This window comes from Esox lucius, chromosome 17, assembly GCF_011004845.1.
Source record: "Esox lucius isolate fEsoLuc1 chromosome 17, fEsoLuc1.pri, whole genome shotgun sequence".
In the NCBI taxonomy this organism is placed as follows: Eukaryota; Metazoa; Chordata; class Actinopteri; order Esociformes; family Esocidae; genus Esox; species Esox lucius.
Genome location: NC_047585.1, coordinates 46,741,610 through 46,757,883, shown reverse-complemented (window position 1 = coordinate 46,757,883; position 16,274 = coordinate 46,741,610). Strand labels below are relative to the sequence as shown.

General features: G+C 42.9%; 1 protein-coding gene across 2 annotated transcripts in view; it reads left to right on the top strand.

Annotated features, from left to right (window-relative positions):
* The window catches only part of LOC105027180 (globoside alpha-1,3-N-acetylgalactosaminyltransferase 1-like), a 64,605-nt gene extending 49,511 nt beyond the window's left edge, over positions 1 to 15,094 (top strand). For both annotated transcript variants that reach the window (XM_034287398.1, XM_034287397.1), the window contains exons 2-7: positions 1,216 to 1,254; positions 1,371 to 1,406; positions 6,750 to 6,809; positions 9,752 to 9,784; positions 13,098 to 13,232; positions 13,548 to 15,094. In XM_034287398.1, coding sequence (XP_034143289.1) covers positions 1,216 to 1,254; positions 1,371 to 1,406; positions 6,750 to 6,809; positions 9,752 to 9,784; positions 13,098 to 13,232; positions 13,548 to 14,238 — 994 coding nt within the window. In that variant the 3' untranslated portion in view covers positions 14,239 to 15,094. The remainder of the gene's footprint in view (positions 1 to 1,215; positions 1,255 to 1,370; positions 1,407 to 6,749; positions 6,810 to 9,751; positions 9,785 to 13,097; positions 13,233 to 13,547) is intronic.
* Positions 15,095 to 16,274: the final 1,180 nt, after the last annotated feature.

Genomic DNA, 16,274 nt, shown 5'->3' with positions numbered 1-16,274 from the left:
GAAATTAACCAATTAGTGAACTCATTAATCAATCAGGTACAAGGTGAGAGCGAAAACCTGCAGACACTCGGCCCTCCGTGGAACCGGTTTGACACCTGTGCACTACACCTTTAAAAAAAGAGTAAAGCATGGGGGCGGTCCTGGCCAACTTGCCATCATTGAGTCAACCATGAATTCTGTTTTGTAGCAGAGAATTCTTGTCCTATAGCTAGGGCTGAATCAAACATCTTGCAACTAGACAATTGTCCAAAACACAAGCAAAGCTACAAAAGAATGTCTGAAAAAGAAGAACTTAAGATTAATGTAATGTCAGAGTCAAAGCCCAGATCACAATCCTATCAAAAAGCTGTGATGGGACTTCATTAGAGGATAAAGTGAAGTAAAGTTTTGTATCAAAAAGAATACCATGCATTATAATAATGCTACCTAACAGTAACACATACAATTTTTATAGTATAGGCCCCAAAATCAAACTTTACAGGACCTCACAGGTGAAACAAATGTAATGTAATAACTTGACAATGATGTAATAAAAATGCTTAGCGAATAATGTAATCATTTGTGCATGTATTACAATATTCAATACCTTATTAACTAGATATAAAATCAAAAACATGTAATAAATTCTAAGGAAAAAGGTCGCTCTCTCAGCGTCACTCCTTTGAACTGAGGAAGTGTGCCAGCAGTTATTAAATATCATGTTCAGCTACCATTATAGCTGAACATGATTAAGGTTATGTTCAGCTGGCCAGACTTTACAAAATGTAAGTATCAATATATAGTATTAGAAAACTGTTAATAAAGAAAACATATTTCCATTGAATGGCTGTCCTTGAACAAAACCGAAAAGAGCTATTTGAATATGCATTCTTAAGGATAATAGTATTTATAATAGTACAATAGTATAATATATTTATACACATGTGGGATTAAAAATGTGTCTATTGCTTCCTTATATTAACTGCGTCAAATTCCTTGTGCTCAGGACAATGATCTTAACACACACAGACATAGCCACAGAAATAATTCAATTTTAGAGCCTAAAAAGATAATTATTGTAACTGCACGTCATTTACTTTGACACCTGCATGTATGATTTAACTGTGTTGTTATTCTAAAATGAATGAAATGTAGTGACTGATGCGTTTTGTTTAGTGAAAAGACGCCATACATGTTTTCATTACTACAACCAGATTCTTTCATGTCTCCCAAAAGGTATTGGATCTTCTGGTTGTTAAGTGAAAAAATCAGCAGGTAAGATTCATTTATTATATATTACAACCAAATACTATTATATTGTGACATGGAACATATTCCTTTGAGGCTTGAATATAAGGGTCTTATATTTACAGTTTTATTGTTTCCAACAGATGTATTCCAGTTGAAGATGACACACTGAGCACCAGGTTAGTTTAGATAAACATTTCTGCAGCGATTCATAATTTATACAATTATCTATGGGAAAAAGCAATGTTCTGTCACAGCGAAAACCCAACATTGGGGAACCCCAATCGATTGTGCTACATGCCACATACACATAGGTAATGTGATAAATGCCTGTAAGAAGTTTTAAAGTCAATAATTGTTTTGTTAATATTATGTAGTCTTATTCCTAGAAGCATGGTCAACAGAACAGTGTTCATCCTGAAAACATATACTGAATGTTTGGACACACCATTCATTCAGAGGTCACATTAACACATTAATTAATATAAACACATTAATATAAACAATGTGTGTGAATGTACGAGATGATAAGGTAGGAGTGTATAATTTAGATTAGTTTAGAGGAGACTTACACATTTACACTTCCAGTCTACCTACACAGAGAAATGTAGCAAAGTTTGAGGTGTTTATTTTAACAATTAATTCATATTAGTTGAGGTTATTTCGGATCATCTGATGCCAAATTCATGAATGTCCATAAACATGACATATTGTTTATAAGCCCAAATGTAAAAGTAGTGAAAAAGGGGGAAAACTCCTCAGGCCCCCAAGGGTTGATAAAGAGTTTGTCTGAACGGTTTGAAGGACTGGTGGCTGGTAAATCTTCAATAACACCATGTTTGGCACATTTTAGTGCCAACGAATATCACAGATGTTTCATGAACAGACACATGTTATGCAGTGGTGTAGTCTATATTTTTGTAGTGAGTATACTGTGATTTCCCCTCCCAGCCTCATACTCGCCTGTCCCAGAGCAACACCCCATACACTAAGCACTGTGACGTTTCCATATACAAACTAGTATACACGGACAACTGCTTCAGTATTGATGGCGTTTATTGAAAGCCCTGGAAAAACACTTAAAGTTGAGAACAGATGAGACATATTTAACTTTTTGAAAAATGCAACTGAACCTGAACACCACAGGACATCACACACTAAGAAAACCAGCCATGCTCTTCCCTTAGAGATTATCCATCCATAACAGGTTCAAGGTATCAACAGGCCACTCATTAACTAATGTCTCAAGTTTAAGGCAAGTTAATATAACAGTTACGGCAAAACAGAAACCAATCCACGACAGTTACGATATATTCAACATATAGTTACATTACATACCTGTCACAACAAAATATAAACATTAGGTTGTCAAGGTTTAGCCTACCAGTAGGTGACTAACCACAGGTTAAACCAATCCTGAGTTTTTTTAATTTATATTTTTCCCACAAGGAAGGGGGTTGATAGGGAAAGTTAAATGTAACCAAAGAATTTATAATAAAAGGAAGAAGTTCCACTCCCTCGTTACTTCCGGCTTCTGAACTGGTTGCAGTTCCACCAGAGTTCTCACAGGCCAGTGCAGAATGAATGGGACTCTATGGAGCTATTACCCCTCAAAATCCACTTTTCTCAGGATAGAATTTTTTGTCTAGTAATTTGAATGTTGCATTTGAAAGTGGAGGCAAATGAGCAATTTAATCGACACACTGCCACACTACCCTGCGGACAATCGGCAGATCCCCTTTTGGCTATTTGAACGCAGCCTTAAGTCACTACAGAGAGGGGCAGGCAGCCTGGTAGTCTACAAAACTTTCCAAATATTTTTGTACTCCAGCATCTGAGGTGTGCATTGTCTCCTTGGTTGTGTGGCAGAGCGATGGCTTCTTATCCATGTTGTCACATACTTTCTTGGCTCAAAAAGTCTTACAGTCTTTTTACTTGTGTCTCCCCATGCCGTATGCCAGGTGTTGATGGCCAGTTGCTTATATCCAGAATGCTGAGATCATGAAGCATTTCACCTTCAAATGAGAGCCGCTTCTCCATGTTGTTAATCAGACTTTGTAGGAACTGCTTTGCATTGATTGGTGTTAGCTTTGCATTTGACTCGAGTGGAACTGATCCAAATTGTCCCAAAGCCTGTGCTGCCAGTGCCTCCTTTGATTTCTCTCCTGGGGTGTCTTTGAATGATGTCAGCACTCTGATGGTGCTCTTCAGAAGCTGGTCTGCTCTCAAGAGTGTGATTGAATGGGCCTGGAGTTGCTGGGACAGGTTTGCAAGCTCAGACAGTGCATCATACATGAGTCCAAGGTCACACAGAAATTCCTTGCTTTGCATACGACGTGCCAGGCCTCTGTAAGTTTGTCTCTCTTTGCTGTTTCTTGTTTTGTCTCCTGCAGCATTTTCAAAGTGCCTGTTGAGCGCTTCATAGGATCTCCACACAGCCTTTACAGAGCCTTTACACAGCCCCCATCGCGTAGATAAAACTCTGCCAATTTTGAGGACTTGTGAGCCCACTTCTTGCGCTGCTTCCAGAAGCTCCCATGAATTTTTATTAGACTGACTGTACAGGTTGTGGATCTTCTCCATGAAGGTTTTGAAGTGATTCACTGCCTGAACCTCATCCACAGCATCAGATACAGCCAATTCCAAACGGTGGTTCATGCAGTGCCATGTGAAGAGGTTTGGGTATCTTGCAGTAAGCCTGGTTGCCACACCAGAGTTCTTGCCTAACATGACACTGGCTCCATCAGAAACAAATGAGACCCAATTTTTTTGAAGCCACTCTTCACTGAAGCCTGCAGTGTCTAGACAGTTAAGTAGAGCTTCTTCTATACCCTCTGCCCTTTGGCTCTCCAGCTCAACCAGCTCTAGGAACACAAATTCAGGAGTAGCTCCATCTACTGAGGCTTTAACATTTACAATCATGGCAGACTTGTGGCTGAGAGATGTAGCCTCGTCAATGAGATAAGACAATTTGCTTGGAGATGACACAATACTGTTAACTATTTTTTTCTGCATCTCTTTTGCTAGGTGTTCCACAATTTTTGTGGAACTGTACCTCGAGTGGAGACTAGTGCCCATGTTAACACCATTTTGTTGTTGAAGCTCAATAAGATTGTCGTGGTCAGTGAAAGGTCGGTTCATCTTTGCGAGGTAGTATGCTGTTCTGAATACAGCATCCGTCTCAGCCAACACAGTCTCTGACATCGATTTCACCAAAGTTCCAAGTACATCCTGCCTACCCTTTTCAGTGAGCTCCTGGGCTATTTCATGTGCCCCTCGATGTCTCATGTCTTCTGATTTTGTTCCTCAAAGAGGACAGAGCTGTGGATCTGTTTGCACTTGATGACTGGATCTTAAAGTGCACCCACTCCTCAGACATGGATAGTCCTTTTTCAGTAAGGATGGTGGTTGATTTTTTGCACAACCTGGAAGTAAACAAAACCATGACTAATAATTAGCATCATCATACAAGTTTTGTATCTATTAGCAATAACATCTGCTGAACAGGGCCTAAATTTACTCAAAAGTATTTAATAAACTGTTTACAATCTTCAACACCATGGCTAACAAATGCATAAAAAGTAGACGAAAGGAGAAAAAAGCTCCACTCTTTCTATTTTAGTTAATTATCTGACCACTGATAACATTATAATATAGTCATTTAATTGTGTAAAGTAATGCACATTTAAGATGACCATGAATTTACTCTCATTTGCATAGTCATTGACCTTATGAATTTCCATTGCTTATATCAGCTTTGCATGTGTGCTGATATTTACCTAACTTTCTGTCCCTCCACTCTAACCAAGGATGCCTGGTTTTAAACTCCCTAGCCTGACTTTCAGTCCACAATGCTGGCCATGAGTTTGCACCATCTCCCTCATCATCTGAAACAAGAAAATATAAACATTATATTCTGTTTACTGCTGTACTCAGACACACACACACACACACACACACACACACACACACACACACACACACACACACAACATCATATAAGATACTGTCCATAGATATAGAACAATATATCTATGATACTGTCACTTACCAGGTAACAGTAACGTTGCGGTTGGATTGTCGGGCTGGTTTTCTGTAACGGTAATCCGGTCGTCATGATCTGCGGCAGCTGTGTCACCCGACGCGGCAGTAGCTTCAGGGACGGACTTTTTAAAACACTGATATAGTGTTTTTTGGGTCTGTTTACGTTTCATTGGCTCTGCTCTACCTAGCTAGCTAGTTGCGAGAAACAACTTGTTGTTGCTTAGTAACGTTCATTGACATATATACGGTATATAAGGTAGCCATAGGTAACCAGGGCACCGCCACGGAAGCCTCAAAGGTCCAAGTGTCAGTGCTTCACAACACAGACGGGGTGAATTTATGAATGAAAATGAGAACGTTCTGTCACAACGATGTTGTTACGTATCATCGCGCTATTGTAAGTGGGTATACGGAAATCCTTGACTTTTCCTAGTGGGTATACGGCGTATCACGTAGACTACACCACTGATGTTATGCCACTTAAACAAAAAACACACAATTTATCTGAATTTCACAACTCCCTCAACAAAACTAAAAATGAATAAAACATGAACCTGATCCCTGGTCTGTACCAGCTGTGTAGGCAGGCAAATTGTATCATGCAGCTCTAATGAACAACTACATTAGTTATAAAAACTCTTTAACAAATAAAAGACAAGGTTTAAGTCAGTCATTCTACAACAACCTACAGCCACTCACAGGCACATTTACTAAGCTATTTAAACTGCGACACCAAAGTTGACTGTCGTTGAAAGGTCCTCTAGTAGAGAACATGACACCAGTGCAGAGTATATAAACACACACATTTGAGCCTAAGACAACCAGGAACAAGAGACAAGAGAAAAGGAACTGTGGATGAAGCTCAAATTACACACTACATACTGTGTACTACATACTACGTGTTGCATACTACATACAGTGGACTACATACCACGTACTACACACTGCATACTACTACTATTATGAACTACAGTCTGTGGACTTCATTCCACATACTACGCACAGCATACTACATACTGTTTACTGCATACTAGTAATACCATTATCTTACTGCTTTGAATAGTCATAAGAATTTTAGCTAAACTGTAGTTGAACTTTACACTGCCAAAGCTATTACATTTCATGGCACAATGTTCATATTTCTTTCATACATTGATTTCATCAAACTGGCAGTATAACATAAAACCTTTAAATATTTAAATACTTAAACATATTTCCTGGAGTGCCTGAGAATATATGGCACGGTGGCGCTGCTGCTCACCGCACCATGACAGTCGGGCTGGTCTGCCAAAACAAAGACTAAATAAAAAATACCATCATTAACAACTTCCAATAAAACAAATATTTAGCTTGAATAGTGTCAAACAATTTAATCAGCCACAATATTAATGTCAAAAATACCTCTGGACAGTAGAAGATAGTCAAAACATTCAATTAAACCATTCTACTTTTCTTGTGTTGGTTTTGTATTCTTACAGCCCAGAGTATCAAGAGTTCACGTTCAGGACCAAAGAATGGAACATGGTCATTCCTGACATGTGTGTATCTATATTTTTCTCATTTCCCTCCTTCACTATATGGTGTAATCCTTCGAAAATTCTGATTTCATCAATCTGGCAGTTTCACATGAAACCTTTAAATATTTAAATACTTAAACATATTTCCTGGAGTGCCTGGTCATAACTTTAGTTTTACAACAACAATCCACATTTTGGGGATATTTGGTTCTCTTTGACACATCAACTAAGAAGTTCCCATTTATGACCCATATTTTGTTGCTGTTAGAATCCGTGAAGCAGGTATGCCAGTTCAAGGTTACTATGAAATAGAAAAACAAATAAGCTTAATGTCACAGAGGAAAGATTGGTCTAACTGAAACAAGCACTGGATGATATAGGATTTGAAACTGTCACGCTGTTAGGTATGGAGACGGAGGCAAATGCAGAAGTCCATAGGGTTTCCCCTTTTTATTAAACAAACGAATGAATAACGTAAATGAGTGCCGGGCACTACAAAAAGTCCAATGGCGCAGGAGCACAGGAGCACAGGCACAACAGGCACAACAGGCACAACAGGCACAACAGGCACAACAGGCACAACAGGCACAACAGGCACAACAGGCACAACAGGCACAACAGGCACAACAGGCACAACAGGCACAACAGGCACAACAGGCACAACAGGCACAACAGGCACAACAGGCACAACAGGCGTACACGACATATACACACACAATGACCCACAAGGACAAGGAGAAAAGGGCTGAACTAAATACACTGAGAAAACGAGGAAAACAGAAACAGGTGGGGGCTAAAACACAGGTGAACTGAATATAACGTTGAACAGAAACAAGAACAGGAAAGACCATACAAGGACAAGACAAGGAAACACAGAAAACACGAAGCGGAATGGCCCCTTCAGGAAGGGACCATTACACATACAAGGACAAGACAAGGAAACACAGAAGACACGAAGCGGAATGGCCCCTTAAGGAAGGGACCATCACAGTACCCCCCCCCAAAGGCGCGGACTCCCGGACGCGCCCAAACGCCCAAAGGGGGGGGACGGGCAGGGCACCAAGGCGGAGACACGGCCCCAGGACTGGGACCAGGGACCGGAACACAAGGAAGACCCCCAGCAGAGCCCCGATCCGGCGGCCCCAAGGACCCAGGAGACCCAGCCGGGACAGCCGGGCGGCGGGAGCAGGGAGCGCCGGGACCAGGGAGGGTCGGAGGCGGGCCGGGACCATGCGGGGCGTCGGGAGCCGGGGGGACCGGCGGGGTTCCGGGAGCCGGGGGGGCCGGCGGGGTTCCGGGAGCCGGGGGGACCGGCGGGGTTCCGGGAGCCGGGGGGACCGGCGGAGTTCCAGAAGCCGGGGGGACCGGCGGAGTTCCAGAAGCCGGGGAGGCCGGCGGAGGTTCAGGGGCCGGGGCGACCGGCGGAGGTTCAGGGGCCGGGGTGACCGGCGGGGGGTCAGGAGCCGGGGTGACCGGCGGGGTGTCAGGAGCCGGGGTGACCGGCGGGGTGTCAGGAGCCGGGGAGGCCGGCGAAGGTTCGGGAGCCAGAGTGACCGGCGGAGGTTCAGGGGCCGGGGTGACCGGCGGAGGCTCAGGGGCCGGGGTGACCGGCGGGGGTTCAGGGGCCGGGGTGACCGGCGGGGTGTCAGGAGCCGGGGTGACCAGCGGGGTGTCATGAGCCGGGGTGACCGGCGGAGTGTCAGGAACCGGGGAGGCCGGCGAAGGTCCGGGAGCCAGAGTGACCGGGGGAGGACCGGCAGCCAGGGGAGGAACGGCGGCCGGGGGAGCCGGCGAAGGTCTATGACTCGGCTGAGGATCAGGGGCCGGCTGAGGGTCAGGGGCCGGCTGAGGCAGGCCGCGGGACAGGAGTAGGGACCGGGGCTGACCGCGGGACAGGAGTAGGGACCGGGGCTGACCGCGGGACAGGAGTAGGGACCGGGGCTGACCGCGGGACAGGAGTAGGGACCGGGGCTGACCGCGGGACAGGAGTAGGGACCGGGGCTGACCACGGGACACGAGTAGGGACCGGGGCAGGCCGCGGGACAGGAGTAGGGACCGGGGCAGGCCGCGGGACACGAGTAGAGGCCGGGGCAGGCCGCGGGACACGAGTAGAGGCCGGGGCAGGCCGCGGGACAGGAGTAGGGCCCTGGGCTGACCGCGGGACAGGAGTGGGTAGCGGGGTACGCCGAATGGCCAGCCTGCTACCACGCCAGGCCGCTCGGGGAACCTGGGACATGAGACAGGGTGCCGACCGGAATGGGTCTCTGGGTCGGCTTTGCTGTGGCTGACGCGGGCTTACGCTGGGGGATGGCCACCGGGGAATCCAACGGTCCAGGGGGTGACGGTAGGGGTCCTCCTCCTCGGAGTCGGAATCTGGCCATCCGAGGAGTTCCCCTACCGTCCACTTCTGCTGCCTCCTTTTTGGTCAGTGGGTCATTCTGTCACGCTGTTAGGTATGGAGACGGAGGCAAATGCAGAAGTCCATAGGGTTTCCCCTTTTTATTAAACAAACGAATGAATAACGTAAATGAGTGCCGGGCACTACAAAAAGTCCAATGGCGCAGGAGCACAGGAGCACAGGAGCACAGGCACAACAGGCACAACAGGCACAACAGGCACAACAGGCACAACAGGCACAACAGGCACAACAGCTTCATTTGAATTAATTATTCAATGTCAGTGAAATTGAGATTAATCACAAAAGCAAGTACTTTAAAAGATTTTAAGTTCCTCTTAAATTTGGTTAGTAACTCTTTAATTCACTTGAAGGGCAAGGCACTCCAGGAAATATTTGAATTCGGTTTTACAGAGTCAATACTCTGTCTTTTGATTTGATGCTCTCTGTGTTTATTTAACCTAAGTGGCAAAGCTGTGTAATGTACTCTTTAGTAAAAATATTTCAGATTGATGTATCTAATAGTTATATTTAAAATAGTTCACACAATTGCATTATGTTCTCTCAGGTCATCATACAATCAGCCCAGAATCTTGGTGGGGTAAGTAACATTGTTATCTCATGTTTGTGTTGGACTATCTGAGGTCATAGCCTAATAAATCACACTTTGTTTTCAGGTCTTATAATAGCCAGAACCTCAGTGAAATATTGAAGTGAAACTGACAGCATTTTAGCAACCTGAAATCTAATTAAAAAATCTTGAAATACATAACAGTAATAACATGACATGATACCCTTTGTAACATTTTCTGTCCAATTATTACTGTGGTGTGGTAATGTTCACATTGTCAGACTTTAGATCCAAATGCAGTCACTCAGAGCACAACCATGGAACAAATGGGCCAAGGTGTTGGCTCACATGGATGAACAATATGCAGGTAGATCGGACGATCAGAAATCGGCCAAGCATGCCAGTGTACATGTCATGGAGACTTTAAGCAGGACTGTGGGAAAAGGATTGAGAGTGCAGGTAGTATTTTTGGATGTCATTTTGAGTTTTGTGACTGAATGAGGAGAGGTGAGAGTCCTGGGGAGCAGGTGGACAAATATGGAGGTTAACAGTAGGGGGGATGTGGTAGAATTATTAGATTGTGAGGAGTGTTCAAGGCGACCACCAACTTGCTTCATGGTTCAGAGCTCAGATGTAAACCAGGGGGATGAGGAGGTGAAAGAAACATGTCTAGAAGATGGAGTTATATGGGTAATGGTAAGGAAATGAAGATGGAGTTATATGGGTAATGGTAAGGAAATGAAGATGGAGTTATATGGGAAATGGTAAGGAAATGAAGATGGAGTTATATGGATAATGGTAAGGCTGACAAAGCAGACGGGATCGAGTATGTTGCCTTTGATAAGAGTGGAAAAACTTACATGTTGGATACAGTTAAAACAGTCCAGGACAGTGATGAAATCAGAGTTTGGAGTTAGGTGATTCAAAGGGGATATTAATGTCGCCAAGCAGGAGAAGGTGAGGGGAGAGTAATGCAGCAATGGTGAGTAGTTCAGCTAAGTCAGAGAGGAAAGAGTCATTATGGTGAGTAGTTCAGCTAGGTCAGAGAGGAAAGAGTCATTATGGTGAGTAGTTCAGCTAGGTCAGAGAGGAAAGAGTCATTATGGTGAGTAGTTCAGCTAGGTCAGAGAGGAAAGAGTCATTAGCTTTTGGAGGACGATAAATAAGGATGATGGTCAGGGAGTTTGTTGATTTACAGACAATATATTCAAATGAGGTGAAGGATGGAACAGACAACTCAGTGATTTTAAAATGGGATTTGTACAGTACAGCAAGGCCACCACCACAACCTGTTAGGCATGGTGGGACAGATAGCTAAAACCATTGGGAGTGGCTTGATTTAATATAATATAGCAATGCAACCACCTATCATTTAGCACTAGCAGCCACCTATCATTTAGCACTAGCAGCCACCTATCATTTAGCACTAGCAGCCACTGTCAAACCACATTCTGAACAAAAACCCTGACCAACAGAGAAAACCAATGAAAAGTGAAGACTTATTGGCCCTCATTTATCACAAGTGCGTACACCAGATTTCCAGCGTACATCCAAAACCACGGTGACTTTGAGATTCATCAATATGGACGTTGGCGTAAGGCACTCTCAAATCCTACGCCAGCTCAGGAGGTGGTGTACGCACGTTTTGAGTTAGTGCGGAAATGCGCAGAAAAAAAAATCCTAACGCACTGACAAACTAAAAGATATGATATTAACCAATTATACCAACATTATAAAAAAACAACAACATAATAATTACAAACTCCAGTGTTTATTTTTGTGCAACATGGACATCAATGTTTAATTTGTGTGACTTTACCAAAGCATTTGATTTATATGTATTCCTTCAGATGCGAGCCTGTGCGCTTTACATGACGTTTCAGGGTTAGGCCCGGCAGTTGCGCACGGACTGGGTTCAGTAATAAAATTTTAATGACCAAAATATAATTCAGACTGACAAAATGATAAAAATGACATTCTTTTAAATAATAATAATAATAAAAGAAAAAATAATAACGACATTGTTCTTCTAAATAACAATAAACGTCATTAATAATAAAAATCATAAAATAATAAGACAAATATTACAAATTGTCATGCAATTATTAATGTGAATGAATGGTACTCCACATCACATCATCATCACTATTGAACACCCCAATACATGTGACGTGATACGAAATGAAATGCTAATTGTTTCAAACGCGTGCTGTAAAATGCATTGTGATTGGTCATTTGCTCATCCAAACAGCTTTATAAGAACAGATTTTATAACGCTCCTCGTTCGGTGTCAGCTGGAGACTTGGATCCGGTGGGCCTCCCCCAGTCTGACTCTGGCTCCTCTTTAGTACCGAGACGCGCCTCTTTGTGGCGATCTTTGAATCGGACCACTTTTTTTTCACCTACAATAAACAAGAAAATTCATCGTTTTCAGCAGCGGCATTTATCAAGGGCAGGTATTGCGTACACCTGGATTTCAAAGGTACGCACATCTTCATAAATCAGGCGGTGAGAGGAGTGTAAGCAAAATCTTACGCCAACATATACGCCCGTTTCTACGCAAGAATGATAAATGAGGGCCACTGAGTGTACTTGACAGCTGGGGGCCAGGCGATGGCAAACGAGTGGAGACCTGCTTGCCAGCGCGAGCCCCAGAGGGAATTGAACAGTGGAGATGTCGTGGAGCTAGATAGCCATTCGGCATGCGGTAGCGGAGTAGACGACAAGAGACTTTAAAACAAGATGGAGAGTTCACGCAGGCCGTCCACTAGTGGTATTCCAGACAAGGAGACGTGGAAATCCAACAGTAGTATATTCCAGGACAGGGCAAACAGGGTAGCCAGGATCAGAATGAGTAGTGCCGCAATCAGGTGGGTTATCCAGTTGGAGGTAATCACAGCAACGCAGTCGATCAGGTGAGTTATCCAGTTGGAGGTGATCATGCACATTAGTTCTTTACTGGTCGTTCTTTAAATGTTGCGTTTGTAATTATTCACATGCGACTGGCTGTTGTATAGTACTTTTTGCATGCTTTATCTACTACCAAAAAGGGGGTATATAAGACCTATTAATTAAACTTCCAAGTAGTATATTGTTGAATTACATGATCAATTAGTTGAACTGCTTTAATTTGTTCTGCCATCAATGCCTTACACTACATCATGGAATATTGAGTCAAATAGAACTAAAACCCCATACAATCCTGGTTTTGCAGCATGACAATAATGACTACCTGTTTGCATCATATTTACTAAGTACTTAAAATGCTGTCAGTTCAACTTCAAGGAGATAACATGGTTTTACTCAGTATCACAGTGTTCTAGGATCTGTTGGGTTTCTTTAGACGTACGGATGTGGTATCAGTGACCCCATGGTTGGCACCCATTGTCTGGGAAGGTACCTTTGACCCAGTGCTCATTGACAACATCTACAAGCCCATGAACCTCACCATAGCCACCACAGTGTTTGCTGTAGGAAAGTGAGTAAGATTCAAGGTCTACCAAATATTCAAAAGAGAAGATGAACTATCCATCCTGTACCTGATATAACATGTTAGGAAATTTTAGGAAATCATGTTGTGGGAATACCGTTAATTGGTGTATTTACACAGGGCTGCCCGACCCTGTTCCTGGATATCTACTGTCCTATAGGTTTTCTCTTCAACCCCATTTGTTACTAACCTGATTAAACTTTTCATCCATCCAATTATTAGAATCAGGTGTGTTAAATTAGATTTGGAGAGAAAACCTACATGACCTACAAATACTCAAGTTTAATCCTCATGTTCTGACAGATATGTCAGCTTCCTCAAAGATTTCCTGGAGACTGCGGAGAAACACTTCATGATCAACTTCAGGGTGCGCTACTATGTTTTCACTGATCGTCCCAATGAAGTTCCTTCAGTGAACCTGAGTGGAGGGAGACATCTGACAGTGATCTCAATCCCAGGTTCAAACCGCTGGCAGGAGATTTCAGCGCAGAGGATGAAGATCATCCACAACACCATCGAAACTCAGATCCGCAAGGAGGCCGACTACATCTTCTGTCTTGATGTGGACAGCAAGTTCCATTTTCGTTGGGGTTCAGAGTCTCTTGGAAGGCTGGTGTCTGTGATTCACCCAGGCTACTATGATACAACTCGTAACAACTTCCCATATGAACGGCGTCCAGCCTCGAAGGCCTTTATGTCCATGGACCAGGGTGATTATTACTATGGTGGAGCCGTGATCGGAGGGCTTGTGGAGGATGTGTACAAACTAACTAAGGAATGTCAGAAAAGATTTGAAGAGGATGCCAAGAATTCCATCGAGGCCGCTTGGCAGGAGGAGAGCCACCTCAACAGGTACCTGTACTACAACAAGCCCAGCAAGGTGTTGTCTCCAGAATATCTGTGGCAAGACTTCAAGGCCAGAACAAAAGAAGTCAAAGTGATTCGCTTCTCTGGGGTCATTAAAAACTATGCTGCAATTCGTCCCAATGAATAAAACTAAAATGTGGATAGAGAAATTAAATAACTCATTAGATAAAATGCATTCATTGAAACCAAAGATGTAATCTTATACCAATGGTTTTCTTTTCTTTTTACCAAACCTTAACAATGTTGACTATTTTACTTTTGAATGACCAATGCCAATGCAATCAATTGGATTATATGCAATGGTATCAACAAAGAAAGTGGAGAACACCACTTAGCTTTGTACACTGTGGCCAGGCTACATGATCTGTGATTTCAGTGAACATGGTTGGTCAAGACATGGTCAGAGCCTACTTTACCACTCCTATGTGAAAGACAAAGTGAAGTTGGACAGGAGCTGAGAATTCATCAGGCAAACTGGTCAAAAACTGCCACTTTTCGGCTTGAATAAAATGCTTTTCTAAATCGAAAGTGGAGCCGCTGCACTTGTTTGAAAAGTTCTGTGGTAATGTGACCTCGCCACATGTTAACTGGCTGCATGGAATCGCTACTCAGAATGGTGCTGACCCTCACTTTTAATTTAGTTCATTAAAACACAATGACTGGTTATTTTAGGTTATATTGAAGTTTAGGTTTATGATTGTGGGCAATGGTGGGATTCTGTTACTGCTTCACAGTTCAGCTGTGTCATTTGTTTGAGGAAAAGTATAGTTTGTTTTGTGAGAAAAAGTGACTGCCAGTGATTGCTAGTCATAATTTCCTGTAGATGCTTCAGCCTCTGTTGCATTAACTGGACTATTCAGAAATCTAGAGAAGTAACATTTGTATATATTCTGCTGTTGCTCTTGGTCAACTGCTGTTTGTAGGTACAATCAATGTCAAACACTGTGCTCTCTCTATTTCATTCTTTTCAAATGTATTAAAAAGTGGAAAACAAGAATGTAATATGAGTGTTATATAGGCTACCTTCTTGTCAATAATATTTTGCTAAAAAGTGTCAGTAATTGCATGGAGTGGAAACACATTTGTGGTGAAAACAGGCTCATTTGTGAGTCCTGATCAGTCAACCATCTGTACCTATCAAAGCTAAATACCAGCAGTTTTATTAGTCAGCTTTGATTCACAGTGAGTATCAGTCTTAAGCAAGAAGAAAGGGGGGGTGACATTCATCCCTTTTTTGGGCAGCCTCAGAAAAGAAGAAAAGTAAGCTGAGAGCAGTGAGAAAATGTGTACCAGTCATACACCCATCAGCCATAACATTATGACCACTGACAGGTGAAGTGAATAACACTGATACACCCATCAGCCATAACATTATGACCACTGACAGGTGAAGTGAATAACACTGATACACCCATCAGCCATAACATTATGACCACTGACAGGTGAAGTGAATAACACTGATACACCCATCAGCCATAACATTATGACCACTGACAGGTGAAGTGAATAACACTGATACACCCATCAGCCATAACATTATGACCACTGACAGGTGAAGTGAATAACACTGATACACCCATCAGCCATAACATTATGACCACTGACAGGTGAAGTGAATAACACTGATACACCCGTCAGCCATAACATTATGACCACTGTGATGGCAATTTCTAAAATCCAAAGTTCTATGAAAATGGTAGGTAAGACAAGAGAAATCAATTACGCAATAAACGGTTTTAATCTTGCTTGCAAGGAGAAAGTATACAGGTTACAAAGTAACGGTGGATAGTTTTCTAAATAAAAACATCATTTCGACAGTATTTATTACATAGGAAAAAGGGGTGTGGTAAGATGCTGCCATCTGTTTCATGTCAATCAAACACCTTTCCCTTTGTTCTATCACACACGTCAAATGCTATCTTCCCCAACCTTATCCTTCCTGCCATGTTTACTGTAGTGTTTACCCAAAGGGGCCAACTGACCTTACTGCCCCCTTGCTGTATCTTCTCCTATCCTGTCCTAAAACCCATTGATCTCCATCTGGACAGACAATAGATGTCCCCTATGCAAATACCAGGTCCCACACATTCCTGTACCTATCTTAACAGTGGGACTCACTCCTTTATACAGTCAGAATACATTGTATAAGAAATTTCCACAACA